This window comes from Watersipora subatra, chromosome 2, assembly GCF_963576615.1.
Source record: "Watersipora subatra chromosome 2, tzWatSuba1.1, whole genome shotgun sequence".
NCBI classification, from domain to species: domain Eukaryota; kingdom Metazoa; phylum Bryozoa; class Gymnolaemata; order Cheilostomatida; family Watersiporidae; genus Watersipora; species Watersipora subatra.
Window position 1 is genome coordinate 63,522,985 of NC_088709.1, and position 17,126 is coordinate 63,540,110.

The 17,126-nt window shown below is 38.1% G+C and overlaps 2 protein-coding genes across 3 annotated transcripts; both read right to left on the reverse strand.

Moving 5' to 3' along the window:
- Nucleotides 1–345: 345 nt before the first annotated feature.
- LOC137388438 (uncharacterized) lies at nucleotides 346–6,728 on the reverse strand. Its single transcript, XM_068074924.1, has 6 exons — nucleotides 6,592–6,728; nucleotides 6,258–6,480; nucleotides 5,031–6,153; nucleotides 4,710–4,713; nucleotides 1,578–1,800; nucleotides 346–1,475 (listed from the first exon to the last, which is right to left on the reverse strand). Exons 1-6 carry the CDS (start codon nucleotides 6,592–6,594, stop codon nucleotides 346–348), a joined length of 2,706 nt encoding a protein of 901 aa, XP_067931025.1. The 5' UTR covers nucleotides 6,595–6,728.
- Nucleotides 6,729–10,864: 4,136 nt separating this feature from the next.
- On the reverse strand, nucleotides 10,865–15,684 carry LOC137388476 (uncharacterized). 2 transcript variants are annotated; one of them, XM_068074963.1, is made up of 4 exons: nucleotides 15,561–15,684; nucleotides 13,995–14,107; nucleotides 13,441–13,573; nucleotides 10,865–11,101 (listed from the first exon to the last, which is right to left on the reverse strand). In XM_068074963.1, the coding sequence occupies exons 1-4, from the start codon at nucleotides 15,562–15,564 to the stop codon at nucleotides 11,037–11,039; spliced, it is 315 nt and encodes a 104-aa protein (XP_067931064.1). In that variant the 5' UTR covers nucleotides 15,565–15,684; the 3' UTR covers nucleotides 10,865–11,036. The 2 variants fall into 2 exon arrangements, with proteins under 2 accessions (XP_067931064.1, XP_067931063.1); XM_068074962.1 differs by lacking the exon at nucleotides 15,561–15,684 and adding an exon at nucleotides 14,918–15,122.
- Between the last annotated feature and the right edge of the window lie 1,442 nt (nucleotides 15,685–17,126).

A 17,126-nucleotide genomic window follows, 5' to 3' on the forward strand; every position in this document is an offset into this window, starting at 1 on the left:
TGATGTTCAGGAGTATGAGTAAATCTTACCTATCCAAATCTGCCAATATTAGGATACAGTGTCACTAACTAATGTGAAATATGTATGACAAAAGTGACCAATTTTGATATATAGATTTCATGCCTTCATGATCAAAAAATATGTATCGTACGCTTGTGTGTGTGTTTGTGTGTGTCCGTGTTTATTAGCAATAATTTCATAAGTTTATTGGGATGACATGATATTTACATAGAATATGAACATTGTAAAGCAAAATACTGCATAAAAATATTATACAATACAAAGCCAAAGCAACAGCTGAGCCATGTCATGATGTTGTCATTTCAATAGAAGATGTAGAGCTGTTTAGTACTCCTCACCCTCTTCCTCTCCTTCACCCTCAACAGAATCAACACCGACCTCTTCGTAGTCCTTTTCGAGGGCGGCCAAATCTTCACGGGCCTCGGAGAACTCTCCCTCCTCCATACCCTCTCCAACGTACCAGTGGACGAAGGCACGCTTGGCGTACATGAGATCAAACTTGTGGTCAAGACGAGCCCACGCTTCAGCGATGGCAGTGGTGTTGCTCAACATACAGACGGCTCTCTGGACCTTGGCAAGGTCACCACCTGGCACAACCGTTGGTGGCTGGTAGTTGATGCCGACCTTAAAACCGGTTGGGCACCAGTCTACAAACTGGATGGTTCTCTTGGTCTTGATGGTGGCAATAGCAGCATTGACATCCTTGGGAACGACATCACCTCTGTACAACATGCAGCAGGCCATGTACTTGCCGTGACGTGGGTCGCATTTCACCATCTGGTTGGCTGGCTCGAAGCAAGCGTTGGTGATCTCAGCAACGGAGAGCTGCTCGTGGTAAGCCTTCTCGGCAGAGATGACTGGGGCATAGGTGGCCAGAGGGAAATGGATACGGGGATAGGGCACCAAGTTAGTCTGGAACTCAGTAAGATCGACGTTGAGGGCACCATCAAACCGGAGAGAAGCGGTGATGGAAGAGACGATCTGGGCAATCAGCCTGTTCAGGTTGGTGTAGGTTGGCCTCTCGATGTCGAGGTTTCGTCGGCAGATGTCATAAATGGCCTCGTTGTCAACCATGAAGGCGCAGTCAGAGTGCTCCAGGGTGGTGTGGGTTGTTAGGATGGAGTTGTATGGCTCAACAACAGCAGTCGAGATCTGAGGAGCTGGGTAGACAGCGAACTCAAGCTTTGACTTTTTGCCGTAGTCAACGCTGAGACGCTCCATCAACAGAGAAGTGAAACCGGATCCAGTGCCACCGCCGAAGGAGTGAAAGATGAGGAATCCCTGGAGTCCAGTACACTGGTCAGCCAGCTTCCTGATTCGGTCGAGGACGAGGTCGACAATCTCCTTGCCAATGGTATAATGACCACGGGCGTAGTTGTTGGCAGCATCTTCCTTGCCAGTGATGAGCTGCTCTGGGTGGAACAGCTGTCGGTAGGTGCCAGTTCGAACCTCATCTAGTAACGAGTTCGAATATTGTATATTCATATATTAACTAAGTGAGCGATTTGGAAACAAATCTACGAAGCAAATATAAAAACAATAAAGAGACAACTCACCGATAACAGTTGGCTCTAAGTCAACAAAAACAGCTCTTGGCACGTGCTTGCCAGCGCCAGTTTCGCTGAAGAAGGTGTTGAAAGAATCATCACCACCTCCGATGGTCTTGTCAGAGGGCATTTGACCATCTGGCTGGATTCCATGCTCAAGACAGTACAACTCCCAGCACGCGTTACCGATCTGGCAACCAGCTTGTCCGACGTGGATAGAGATACACTCACGCTATAACCAAGTAGAAAAAACATTGCTAACCAAAGGAATAGCAAATTCATAAACTAGGCTCACACCAACTGGTTGCAATATGGAACTTGATAACTAATGTTAGCAGCTTACCATGATTTTAGATGAAGTTGAGGAGTTCTTTAATGAGTAAACAGCAGCTTGCTAGGTACAGTTATAGTCAAGCAAGACAGCTAGTGATTAGGTTGGGCTAAAATGGCTCAATTTTATATCCAAGCAACAGTGACGTAAACAAATGCTTGCACCTTATTGGTGAAATTCAACATTCAATTCACTCTCATTATCTTTGTAAGGGCGTAAGTAAATATGACGATGTGCGGTAAGTAAATATGATGACGGCGTTGCCTAGCTTTTATTACTAACAAACAAGACTCAGTGTCAAACACAATGAATAGGTATTAAACTAACCAGTTCCCTCTGGACAATAACTTATATCATGAATAAACAGCATGCAATTATCCTTGTTCTTTAATGCCTACAAACTGCACTTGATCAAAAAACTCCAAATGCAAAGCAAAGGTTGCCAAGCCTAGTTACCGTCTGCGTCTACTAGCTACATATATCTATATATATCTATATAGTTATATATCTATGTATATATATATCTATATATATATATAAGATATATATATATATATATATATTTCTAAAAGTGAGTGTGTCCTTCCAGCTAGAGCTATTAAAATCTTAGAATAAAGAATCCGTACCGAAGATTTGATCTAGGACCCTACCTTTCACCAGTCCGACACCATACCCATTAGGCCATAGAGTTGTTTGCTAGCCGGTATAATTCGTTATATGAGAGCAAATACCCAACAGCTTTGCATACTAGACAGGGTGATTGTGTAAGTAGGGGATTGTCATTTAAGTAGGCTTAGTAAAATTTTCCATTGGCAATCTGCCAGGCTAATAGCAAGTGGCAGGCAACTCTCATTACTTCTCATTGTTTATAGGCTGATTTTTATTACCCAGGCAATGGCGGATAGCACTGCTTGTATATATAGAAATGTGAAAGTATGTGTGTCTCTCCAGCTATAAATATAGCAACAGCGCACGCTGATTATTTTACTGGTGCGGCCAGGCATTATGATGCCTCTGTTAAGAAGTATTTTTTCGTAAGGTTCAATTACTATATCTAGGGTTCAGATCAACTCTTCTTGCTCTGACAAGTATACTATATTTGTGAGAAGAGTCTCAACATTTTCTCACCTTTCGGTCAGACAAAGTACGATACCTCATTTCTACCTTTGTACCAGTATCGAGAGATAATAGTATCATCGTTTTCAAAGTTTTGATGGTATCTTATGGTAGAGCAGTAACATATTTTAACTCTTTCACTGCCGTAGACGCATTTATGCATTTTATATGATTGACTGCCTTATGAAGAAAACTTGTAAGAGTAGGGTGGGGCAACCCTAAAGTCTAGTCACTGCACTGGAACCAACGCTGCCATCGATACAACCTGCTGTAACCAACAGGAGGGAGCAGAACGTTACTCACTTGTGCTCTGCTGAAATCAACAAAGTGCGCTGAACCCAACACTGCCATTGATACAACATGCTGAACCCAAAATGAGGGAGCTAAACCCAACTCACTTGTGTTTTGCTAAAACCAACAGTGTGCATGTGCTGAAGCCAATGCTGCCAACGCTACAACCTGCTGAACCCAATAGGCGGGAGCTGAAACCAACTCATTTGTGCTCTGCTGAACCCCACAGTGTGCGCTGAACCCAATGCTGCCGACAGTACAACCTGCTGTAACCAATAAAAAGGAACAGAACCCAACTCACTTGTGCTCTACTGAAATCAACAAAGTGCGCTGAAACCAATGCTGCCAATACTATAACCTGCTGAAACCAACAGGAGAAAAAACAACTCTTGTAGGGATAATAATTATTTAATTATCTAATTTATTTGTAGTAACTACGTGTGAGCTTGCTGTTAGCAATGATATAAACCCCCTCCTCCCCCCCCCCCCCCCCCAAGGATAGGCGACGGCTATCATATGGGCTGGGTTTAATGATCGAGCTCTGTTGGGATGAACTGATCATAGCACCGAAACAAAGAGATATGCTGAATAAAGCTCCTTGTAAATTTACAAATATTATCAACAATGGTAGTTATTTTACGGATCTGTTCATTTTGTTGTCAAATAAATATAGTTGCCCAATATTGTCATCGTTATGATCAGTCAGTTGCCATTCACAAGCATACGCGATATCGATAGTCGACATTGTGAAATTGGCCAAATTAGGTTTTATATATACATTTTGAGTATGAAAACTACACAGCTTTGCCTGCTGTCTCATCTTATTGGCCAGGTAAAACAACGTGACAATGATGAAAGACTTTGTCATTTTATATTACGGGTGGCAAAATATTAATCAAAAACTAGGAGAGAAAGGCCGTTGTTCGGGTGATTTCGGGTAAATTATATTTAACTTTAGGCATATATTACGATTTCTACTAATCTCAAAATTAGTAAAAATACATGTAGGTAATTTAAAATATTTTATTTTCCATGGATCCACTTTTTGGTTAGTTATTACCCCCTACACGGTGGAAATACAAGGTATGCTACGGTGAACCGCGGTAATCTACTGACTAAATGAGCTAATGACATGACAACAGCGAGTAGTGTTTTCCAAAACCTAACAAGGACGCGACCGCCCCACCAGAACTGTATTAACCCTGAAACCCAGGCTAGGACAATCCTAACAGAGCTCAATCATTAAACCTCGCCCATACGATAGCCATCACCAATCCTGGAGGTTTTATATCATTGCTGTAAGCCTGCTAGTGAGGATTATAAATGATATTTCTCCAACAATAATGACTTTATTACAGTAATACCAATTTAATGTCTATTTCAAAAGCCAAAAACAAGCTGACCTGCCTAGAAAATTGTGGCAGTATTTATATTGCATAAGCAATTGGCTTTGAGATTGACGGTTATTGGTCAAACCGACCAATCCGATCACCTTGCTGATGGCTGACATATATTTTCTAAATATTTTTACATTCGTAACAAGATAGAATGACACAATTTTATAATTATTGTCAGTTTATTGAAATGACAAGATTTTTACATGGAACATGAGCATTGTAAAGCAAAATACTGCATAAAATGATTACACAATACAAAGCCAAAACAACAGCCGAGCCATGTCACGATGTTGTCATTTCAATAGAAGATATAGAGCTGTTTAGTACTCCTCACCCTCTTCCTCTCCTTCACCCTCGACGGAATCAACACCGACCTCTTCGTAGTCCTTTTCGAGGGCGGCCAAATCTTCACGGGCCTCGGAGAACTCTCCCTCCTCCATACCCTCTCCAACGTACCAGTGGACGAAGGCACGCTTGGCGTACATGAGATCGAACTTGTGGTCAAGACGGGCCCATGCCTCGGCGATGGCAGTGGTGTTGCTCAACATGCAGAGGGCTCTCTGGACCTTGGCAAGGTCACCCCCTGGCACAACTGTTGGTGGCTGGTAGTTGATGCCGACTTTGAAACCGGTTGGGCACCAGTCTACAAACTGGATGGTTCTTTTGGTCTTGATGGTGGCAATGGCAGCATTGACATCCTTGGGAACGACATCACCTCTGTACAGCATGCAGCAGGCCATGTACTTGCCGTGACGTGGGTCGCATTTTACCATCTGGTTGGCTGGCTCGAAGCAAGCGTTGGTGATCTCAGCAACGGAGAGCTGCTCGTGGTAAGCCTTTTCGGCAGAGATGACTGGGGCATAGGTGGCCAGAGGGAAATGGATACGGGGATAGGGCACCAAGTTAGTCTGGAACTCAGTAAGATCGACGTTGAGGGCACCATCGAATCGGAGAGAAGCGGTGATGGAAGAGACGATCTGGGCAATCAGCCTGTTCAGGTTGGTGTAGGTTGGCCTCTCGATGTCGAGGTTTCGTCGGCAGATGTCATAAATGGCCTCGTTGTCGACCATGAAGGCGCAGTCAGAGTGCTCCAGGGTGGTGTGGGTTGTTAGGATGGAATTGTATGGCTCAACAACAGCAGTCGAGATCTGAGGAGCTGGATAGACAGCGAATTCAAGCTTTGACTTTTTACCGTAGTCAACGCTGAGACGCTCCATCAACAGAGAAGTGAATCCAGATCCAGTGCCACCGCCGAAGGAGTGAAAAATAAGGAACCCCTGAAGTCCAGTACATTGGTCAGCCAGCTTCCTGATTCGGTCAAGGACGAGGTCGACAATCTCCTTGCCAATGGTGTAATGACCACGGGCGTAGTTGTTGGCAGCATCTTCTTTGCCAGTGATGAGCTGCTCTGGGTGGAACAGCTGTCGATAGGTGCCAGTTCGAACCTCATCTAGTAACGAGTTCGAATATTGTATATTCATATATATTAACTAAGTGAGCGATTTGGAAACAAATCTACAAAGCAAATATAAAAACAATAAAGAGACAACTCACCGATCACAGTTGGCTCCAAGTCAACAAAGACAGTTCTTGGCACATGCTTGCCAGCGCCAGTTTCGCTGAAGAAGGTATTGAAGGAATCATCACCACCTCCGATGGTCTTGTCAGAGGGCATCTGACCATCTGGCTGGATTCCATGTTCAAGACAGTACAACTCCCAGCACGCGTTACCGATCTGGCAACCAGCTTGTCCGACGTGGATAGAGATACACTCACGCTATAACCAAGTAGAGAAAACATTGCTAACCAAAGGAATAGCAAATTCATAAACTAGGCTCACACCAACTGGTTGCAATATGGAACTTGATAACTAATGTTAGCAGCTTACCATGATTTTAGATGAAGTTAAGGAGTTCTTTAATGAGTAAACAGCGGCTTGCTAGGTACAGTTATAGTCAAGCAAGACAGCTAGTGATTAGGTTGGGCTAAAAGCGCTCCGTTTTATATCCAAACAACTGTGACGTAAACAAATGCGTGCGCCTTATTGGTGGAATTCAAATCACTGCCTAATCTTTGCAACGGCGTAAGTAAATATGATGACGCGCCGTTGCCTAGTTTTTGTTACTAACAAACAAGTCTCGGTGTCGAACGCAATGAACGGTATGAATGTCCTTTTGCAGGCATAGCGACACTATTTTCGTTTTGCGATACTGCCGCTAATGGGAAGTGCGACAATTATGTCATCACACGAACGTTTTTTTATAACTTGATTTCTGGTTGACTTATTGTCTTTTTTTGTTTAATTTTTTACCAATAGTAAACTAAATTAGTTTGGTCTTTTTAGCAACAAAAAATAAGCCGTTTTGAGAAGAAAAAATTCCGATCGTTTTTGCAATACTGCCCGAACGAAAAATCCGAAATAAAAATGTCTTCAAATAAAATTGGGAATTTTGTTTGTAGCTTGTTTCTGCTTGTGTTTATGCTTTTTGATTTTCCCAGAATGAAACAACTTTCTTTTACTGTCATGGCGTCTTCCAAAGGCCATAGGAAAAGGCAAAGCTATAGAGGAACAATAATAAGCACACTGTGTCAAGACTGGTGTAGACCTCTGCAAGGACAAATGCTTCCAAAAGTACCATAGCCAGAGAAACAGTTATATGAAGATTTGACTTGAACCATGTGTATTTGTATTTACTGGTATCATAAAAACATAGTAAACCTATGCAATATCACAAACAAAAGTGTATCAATGATTTTTTTAAACCACTTTGTGAAAAATTAATTTGCCTAGAGTCTCAAATAGCCCAAAAAAACTCGCCTGCGAAACTAACCAGTTTCCTCTAGACAATAACATACAGCATGAATAAACAGCATGCAATTATCCTTGTCCTTCAATGCTTACAAACTGCACTTGATCAGAAAACTGTAAATGCGAAGCAAAGATTGTCGAGCCTAGTTACCTCTGCGGCTACTAGCCGGCTACCCCCATGGCATTTGTAAACAAAGCTTTAAAATTTGCTATACTATCAGTTTTCTTAATTATGAATTTGGGGGACGAGTATCCAACATCAAAGCTTCTGTGATACGTATTCTTTATTCCAAGATTTTAATAGCTCTAGCTGGTGTGACCAATAATATACAGCCCCCCAGCTGGGGGGCTGTATATCATTGGTGTGACACACTTACCAACATTGAGAAATATATATTATACATATACTGTATATACTTATTATATAGACAAGTACATAGATATTATCTATCATTAATTTTGAGTACATTGAGCAACTCAGATGAAAATTGATGAAGAATTTTGTCTTCAATTATCAATTTTTAAGAATTTTACAACCTATGTAAAATTTAGTAAAGACTTTGATTGTAGTTTTATCATATATAAACTGACAAGGTTTCAATGTCAATCATGTCAACCTTGTTACAACAGGTACCACCTGTTATAACAGGTGGTAGTCCAACCATCTCTACGGCTAACAATAAGGGAGTAAAGCAGGATGTGCACAGGGCGATTATAAAAGGTGGTAGTTAAGCATATTTACTGATCACAAAATAGGCTGGCCTGCCATCTTTTGTAATAAGCAGACCATTTTTTAGCATCATTGTAATATTAGTTGTCCTAAATCCAGTAATTTAATGTTATAGAAAAAGTTGATGTGAAAATTAATCAAACATAAAAAATTCAATTTTCTAAAATACTTTTTCTGAAATCAAGACCAGTATACTCTGATTATTAGACAGTATATTTTTTATGATTGACAGTTACTCTATCTTTATATAGACACTAAATGAATACTCAGCATTGCCTGTGTATTCAGCTAGTAAAACTATTAAAATATTTGAATGAAGAATCTGTATCGTAGAAAACTTGATCACAAAATCTTCCGTTCGCCAGGCAAATACCTTACCAACTAAGCTTGGGATTGATGGATTCATTAAACAACATACATGTATGTCACTATGTGGGTGAAAATATGCTATCGCCCTTCGTTACGGCGCAACATAATTTTGTGCTAGCTCTCACAGCCCTTATTAATAAGCTTACTCAAATTAGCCATTGGCAATGTGCCAGGCTAATGACAAGTGGCAGGCCACTTGTCATTAGCCTGGCACATTGCCAGGCTAATGACAAGTGGCCTACATTGCCTCTCACTGTTTATAAAGTGTTTTTTAATACTCATGCATCGCTGGACATTCCGCTAGTCATTTTATAAACATAAAAAGCATTTCCTACTTCATAGTTGTTAAATGGCAAGAACAGAAATCGTATGAACAAAATTCTCATGATGCAAGTAAAGAAAGGTGTAAAAAGGAAGTTGCTCACATTTCAGCAGATTTTAATTACTTCCTAGCAATATAACAAATGATCGATATATACTGCTATATAGTTACTAAATGAATGCCAGTGTTGCACAGGTAATAAAAAAGTTTTGTGCAGAAAATTTTATTTTTATCTAATATATACAATATTTACCATTCTAACTTTTAAATGAAGGTGTTTGTTTATTTTTCTATGTGTTATAAATTTAATTAAATCTACGCTATATATACATGTACATATATTTGAAGCATTTTGGGAAAGTCTGGGCAACTTACTTTTCTTTTAGTAGATCAAACATGTTAGTTGAAATGTGAAGGGTACGTATTTTAACCAATTGCCACTAAAAATTGGCAGATGTAATAAGCGTGTCCACAATAATTGCATGGGATGGCAAGGTGGTAAAAAGACAATGGAATTTAACAAGGTGAGAAGTTGGAAAAATGGTAGAACGGAATAAGTGTAAATGCGCAAATAACAAAGTCTGTTTAGGTCCTTAAGTAGAAGTCTTAGATTTTTCATGCGAAAGTGTAACTGACCCTAGACATCATGTCAAATGTGCATACATTTAGTATGATATTCTATTTGGCAGCATGAGGCACTGATGCGAAAAACTGCTTTTACATTTGTGACAGGTTAGCTGAGTATAGCACTCGCTAAGACATTGTGTGTTTGTGTGTGTACGTGGGAGAAGCTCTGCTAAATAATTAGATTTGTTTGTACTTGTCACAGAGAGTGGCCAATTCCTAAAATTGCTTGACTACGCTACTCAAAACAGACAGTCAGTAGTATTGTAGGCACATTCCTAAAGTTGCAATTTTGGCAAGCTTAGTAATTATGAATCTGCCATTATCATTATTTTAACTGTAGACTACCTTGTCCCAGGTACTTGTTTGCTACAGGAAAATAGAGAGGCTGCTGGATGAGGGTAATGTTATATAAAGATGCAAACTGTAAATATAATGTGCTATAATAGTAATAATCATTATTTTATTATTACAATATATATTATAATATATTTATTAAATATATTATAATAAATTTATAGTATAATTAATAAATATATTATAATATATATTGTGATAATATTATATTATAATAAATTTATAATAGAAATAACTTTATTATTATAGTATAATAATAATGTTACATTATATTATTATTAATTGTAATATAATAATCATTAATAATATGATTAATTAATATATTTTTGCGGAAGATTGGTAGATCGTTCGAGATTTTATTACACAAAAATTCTTTCCAAAATCTTTGTTTAAATTTTATGCAGACTGTCACATTTTCTTTAAGCACAACTTGATACAAAGAAAAATAATATTACTTTATTATAATATGTTATAATAAAATAATAAAGTGGATACGTTATATAAACTATAGTGAATGAGGTTTCATTCTGGAGATGACCACTGCAAATAGCGAGCAATCTGCTTTAATAGGCTTCATTCCGTTGTAAACATGCACATTGGATGAACCTTATATTGTAAATGCACTTGAAATGTGTTGCTGGTTTTTGACCTGCAAATATGTAATGCAAGGAGCCTGATTACATCTTACATAGATCTGGTAATCTTACGAATTCCGCTACTTGCATAACTAAATAGCTTCCTTAACCCAGACCACGCCAAATACATGTGGTTCTGTATAATAAATTGCTAGAAGCATGCTAAGCTATACGACTGACCTTATGAACTAACTGTTAATAATGAACTCACTCTTCTTCAAATGATTATTACAAAGTGACTTAACAATTTTGGGTCACCAAAGTTACAGAAAGTAAAGTTTTAATAGCAAGAGTGCATACTAATAGATACTCTGCAGACAGCTGTAACATAAATTTATTAGAAAACAATTGCTACACAATAAAACGATAAAAACAATTGCTACACAATAAAACGGTAAAAGGAATAGGAATATTTTGAGATTGTTAACTTCTGTGCCAAAAAAGGCTTTTGAATTGAGAGAATGAAACGAAACAAATGAAATAATGATCATTTTGTGCCAGTTTCATCTTCTTCTTTCTTTTCACTTGCACTTACATCAGCAATTCCCATTTCTACAACACAAAAGTTCAGATATCAAAATTAAAGAATATGGGGTTCCTGAAACCTGAAAGTGCCAAATACAGAGTTTTAATGCGTTAAAGGTCGAGAAAAATGATTGCGTCATAGGGATCGTAACTCACAACTTTCAGCAAGGTAGAATGACACTGTAACAACTGTGCATATCGCCATCCTGGCATTCCAGAATTATTGTACATATGGCTATTACACCTGAAAATCTCGCACTCTACTAGTGTATTAGAGCTGCTCAAGCGATCGAAGACACACTTCTAGTAATAAGCTGAACCTTTATCTATAACTCTCAAAGTTTGTCATCGACTGTCTAGCTATAGCTATTAGCATCTAGCAATAAAAAATCTGGATCGCAGAAGATTTGATCTTGAATCCTCCAGTTTACAAGGCAACAAGCTAACCTATTAAACTACACGGGATGCGATGGATTCATTGGGCGATATGAGTCATTTTCTCCTTTAAAATATACATAGCGACACTGTGTTACGCACAGCGTCGCTAAACCTTGCTCTCACGGCTCTTATTAGTAAGTGTAGCATTACGAATACTAGCCTACTCTAATTAGTCATTGGCGATGTTTCAGGCTAATGGCAAGTGGCAGGCGACTACATTACCTGCTACTGTTTACAACCTGTTTTTAATACCTGTGCAACGCCGAGCATTGGGCTAGTAGAGAATAAAAGGATCTTTGTGTGGAAGATTGATAGGTCATTCAGGATTCTATTAAGCAAAAATTATTTCCAAAATCCTTGTTTAAATTTTATGCCAACTGTCACAATTTCTTTAAAGGTTCACTTGCAACAAAATTCACATACCAGTTACAGTCAAGCTTGGATAACTCGAACTTCACGGGACCGAGCGAAAGTGTTCGATTTATCAGAGCGTTCAAGTTATCAGAGCACTGTCACAAGTCCATTTATTTACTTATTTATTAGTAGATACATGTACATATACAAACTATAATATAAATCAAAAGTATAAATGGCTTGTTTCAAATTAAATGCTTCTGATGTAAAAGTTTAAAACGTTTTTATCAAAAAGTATAGAGATTTTTCTATCACTTGAGATTGGTTTGTTGTTTGAGGTGATGTTATTGCCAGGACGTTTTTTAGATTGACATTGGCAAAACTTGATCGTTGTTGAAATGCTCAAAAGAAAAGACATCTTTTTCTTTTGAGCGTTTTACCCACGATCAATTTTGCCGATTTTTCTTGGAGTTTATGCAAAGATTACCTCACTTTACCTCGCTTCCGAAGGGCGACCGCTAAGCGGATGTTTGGTATAAATCAAATTTCACCAAACCTTTAGAAAAGTCGTTGACAAAAATATTTTGCCAATGGTGGTAATAACAACGCTTATGAATTACGAAAAGTTGAGGTTTACCTCTATGGCTTGGAATAAAGTGATTTTCTGAAGCGATAATAACTGTTTCGGTAGCCGTTGGGCAAAAAACAGTTCGAGTTAACAGTGTTGAGTTCGAGTTATCTATAGCAATTTATCATTACGTGGGCACGGACCAAAGAAACCGTTCGAGTTGACCATGGGTTCGAGCTATCCGTGGGCGAGTTATCCATGTTTGACTGTATTTGGTTTCAAATGGTTCACCATGCTTTACTCTGTTAGGCTGTAGGTGCAAAATATGTGGAAATGTGTTTACAAGCTCTTAAAAATTAAAAAAAACGAACAGTTAATCGCAGCCATCACGAAAATGCCGTAGTTTGGAATCTCTTTATTCCGACGACGTACTCAAACATGGTGGTTATTGTTGTGACACGTGATGTTATCACGTGAATTGAAAGGCCAATAAAAGGCTCAATATAAAATGGCTCGGCTCGTAGCACTAGTTTCTGACAAATACTTTGAGTTCTACTGTAAATCCCATATCAAATATACATGTAGATGCTCGCTACTTTACAGTTTCGCTTCAGCCTAGTTTAATCATCTAGTCGTAATCTGATCATGTGACCCATACTTCCTGCCAAATGGCGCGAACAATTTCTGCAGCATTTTTCGACTATCACAGGTGACCAACATTCTCATGTTTATCAGAGGATGATATGCACTCCTTCGAGCTATGATTAAAAAATTAAACGAATTTTTACGGTAGGTTTTGCTTTTAAGAGCTTGTAATCACATTTCCACACATGATGCACCTACAACACAGCAGAGTAAGATATGGTGAATCTTTTGATACCAAATAACTGTAATGTGAATTTTGTTGCAAGTCAACCTTTAAGCACAACTTGATACAAAGAAATAGCAATAAGCAAAAAACCTTGTAAACAATATCCGGATTGTGGGCTATTAAACTGGAACTCACGATTTGGAGGATTGATGGAAGGTACAGACACTCCACATGTGGTAAATAATGCAGAGAGTTGTCCGTCCTTATGAAGGTGGTTAATTTTGCTTTCATTTCCCACGTACTTCCCTCCAGCCCAGAGCTGAGGAAGCTGAAAAAGAAGGAGCTCTAGGTAAAACTGAAGATAACACTATTCTTATAGCACAAGTTTGATTTTTAAAAATTGAAATTTTCAATTTCATAGATGAAGTTAAAAAAAATATAAGGGCAAAGCTCAACTTTTTTATACTATTTTTTAGGTTTTGTTTAATATTTGCACATTTATAGTCCAATCATCAAGGTTGTAGAGTCGCAAAATTTGTTACTAGCATTTTACAGGCTATTACCTCAGTACTTACACTTAAACAAAACGAGGCATGAGGCTTTATTATTTACAAACTTGAATAATTCAAATTGAATTACAAATTGAATTCAAATAATTTACAAAATGAATAAGAAAACGTTGACCATCATATTGTCTATCAAAAACCAGAAAATAAATTAAACCAAGTTGAACAATTATGATATTTTACCTCTCTTCTTTCTGATAGGCAAAACATCATAAAGTAATCCTCAATCTGGTTGACATCTTGCCTTTTTTCAATATTCACTACTTCTAGTTGTTTGTAGTCAAGCTGGTAGACATCTGAATAATGCAACAATCACTAAGATGATGTTTCAACAGACTTGAGTTGTGTAGCAAATTTCACATTTGCATTAGGCTTGTGAACACAGGCAAATTTTATGCTCGGAATGTTACCATCACAACTTTTCCAAGAGAGAATGATTACAAACTATTACAAACAAGTGATCTGAACTTAAAACTGTTTATCAGAGAGGCTGCTAGCCAACAAATTAATGTCATGTCAGAATTTTATTAGTTTTTGATTCGGACAAACTTACTCATAACTGAAGGTCGACCAAGGTCCGATATAGTAGGCCTAATTTTGTCTGAACTTACACAGGCTCTCCCAGTCTTTCAAACTGGTCATGAAACCAACAACACCGTAAACGTAAAGCAGCATAAACAATTTCACAGTCTATTTTTAATTAAACAAAGAAGTGGACTATTTTGTGACTGACAATAGATATTTGTAAAAAAATACAAAAGAGCATGCTGATGTGGATGGTGTGCCCGCTGAAGAGCAAATTGGTCAATGTGCTCTTCTGTTTTACAGCAACGTGTATGTCACCCATATAGACATCTCAAAAGAATTAGACCAATCCTGAAATCTCCGATGACAACAGCTTTGAGATCCTGATCTATGCAACAACGTTTAAGGAGAAAACAGAACCGATTTAACTGATGTTTTGTACCAACTAGTCTAACTTCTAACAAAGTGGTATTTCCTTCAAACAAGAAGTTTAAAATGGCAATCCCTTTGAACAGAGTGTCAGGAACCAGACAACCTCCCCTTATTAGTCTGCTAACGAAAACCCCATTCGCGTAACTGACCTTTCAGCAGCTTCTTCACCTTTTTGCTGTCTGGGCAATATGACTTTGAAAAAAGCACAACTGGTCGCTGCTTAATTTTTTGTTCTACAAATGTAGGAGCAGCAACTCCTGCCATATTATTTTAGTAATAACGAAATCTTGCTAAATAAAGCTGTTAACAAATATGCAAAAGCCGAACGTTATTCTATTTACTTTCACTATTGTGCAGCTAATGCAAATCGAAACCATGTTTATGTTGTCAGGACACGCGTGTAACTTACTCGCAACACCATGAATCGGATTTTCTAAAGTACTTTGAGTAAAATTGTTTAAACTACATGACTCGGAATATATTATTTTTTAAATAAAATCTACATTTAAATTTTTATTGCTTTAATTTATTGTATTTAAAAAAATAATATATATATAGTCAACAAGGCAATGCCGTAACCCCACACGTAATTTTAATATCCGTCACCTTTGCAGGGCGCCGAAAGAAGTACCCTAATTGTTTTTAGTCGTTATCGAACATAAAATAGGATTTACACTTGTCTAAAATTTTATTCAGTGAGATATAACAATTGTGTAAATGCTTTTGTTACAAACTTTTTCTGTATTTTGTGAAATAGTTCACAAGGATTATAGATATAAATTTCTCTCTCACCCATTTCATTAGCATTGTTGTTGCAAGATAGTTGTTTACCTTAGTAGTGTTGAGTGATTCGAGTGTTGACGTTAATGTAAATAAACTAAGTGGCTGGCCAGCCCTAATAATAGTAATAAGTTTTAGCTGTTAACTGATTGTCTAACGCCATCGTCTTATACCATGCTTGAACCGTAGTCTCGTCAACTCTCGTTGTTGTACTATTGGCTAATCCAGTGTTATCATAAATCTAATCGGTTAATACGTGACATAACAATTGCTGTATAGAAATATCACCAAAACATGTTACTGTATTGTTTTGGTCGGTACTTATCTTAATGGATGCTTTGGAAACTATACGATAACTGTATTTATATGGTACTAACGCCATGTTGGTTAAACCGGAAACTTCTCGAGCTGTGTCCCCATACAACAGTGTAAATACCAAAACCAGTCTACACAAACAAAATAGCAGATGTATACCGGCACCTATATACTAATGTTGCACGATAAAACGATATCATTCGATGTGGCGATATAATTCAGTGGATGATTGTATATCTGGTCAGTTTTCAATTTGATATGAATAGCGAAGTCGATAGTTTATCAAAAATAAGCCGATATTTTTTTCAAAACTGGAGTTGTCACTTACCTTATTGTAAAGAGGGGACAATTCCTGTTTTTAACTGATATTAACCCGCATCCTTTCATATCGTTCATGTTAAAGCCCAACACTACATATCGATAGAAGACTACTCCGAAGTTCGTTATTTTTTCAATATTCGATATATTTAGAGACCAAATAATCAAATGTACATGCAAAGATATTGTGCAGCACTAATATATACATATGTTACATCTATACATAATATACTTCTGGTATTTGAAACATTGTGGCTCCTAAACCCTCATTGCTAGCATCAGTTGCTGCAATAGTCTCAAGCTTAGGGTTATAATAAGCCATAGTTTGTGCTGATGTCAGGGGTTCCTTGATCTTTTTGAAAGCCGACTCCTGTAGTTTATCTTATAGCCATTCTCTCTGTTCTTTCAGTAGCTCCCTCGTAGGTGCATTAATCGTAGCCAGCTGCAGAATGAATCGAGCCATCTGGTTTAGCATTCCATTTAACCCTCTTAGCTCAGTCTTATTATCAGGTGAAGGAAAGTTTTTGAATGCCTGTACCTAAGCTGAATCTGGTTTCGCTTCCTCATCATCTATGACATAACCCAAGAGGTTTAGTGTAGGTGCTCTAAACTGACACTGAGTGATTCCTGGCTCCTGCATCGTTTCTAACACAAAGCCAGGTCATGACTTTCCAAGTCTTCACCATAAATGAGATGTCATCCATGTGAAAAATCACTCCTGGTCACTCAGATAACCTGTTCATAGCTCTTTGGAATATCTCGGTAGCACTAGATATGCCAAAAGGTAGATGATTAAAGCAAAATCCACCAAACGGTAATAAGAAAGTTGCAAGTTTCCTGGATTCTTCTTCAAGATTTACCTGCCAAAAGCTGCTGTTGACGTCAAGCTCTGAAAATATTCTGCTGTTTCTTAGTTGACTTAGACTTTCATCTATTGTAGCCAAT

Coding starts and splice junctions, on each gene's coding strand:
- LOC137388438 (XM_068074924.1), bottom strand. Junction 6,154..6,257: donor CTTGGAGCCAACTGTGATCG/GTGAGTTGTCTC, acceptor ACTCGTTACTAG/ATGAGGTTCGAACTGGCACC. Junction 1,476..1,577: donor CTTAGAGCCAACTGTTATCG/GTGAGTTGTCTC, acceptor ACTCGTTACTAG/ATGAGGTTCGAACTGGCACC.
- LOC137388476 (XM_068074962.1), bottom strand. CDS start 15,032: ATGGCAGGAGTTGCTGCTCCTACATTTGTAGAACAAAAAATTAAGCAG. Junction 13,574..13,994: donor GCCTATCAGAAAGAAGAGAG/GTAAAATATCAT, acceptor CTTCTTTTTCAG/CTTCCTCAGCTCTGGGCTGG. Junction 11,102..13,440: donor TTCCATCAATCCTCCAAATC/GTGAGTTCCAGT, acceptor TTTGTGTTGTAG/AAATGGGAATTGCTGATGTA.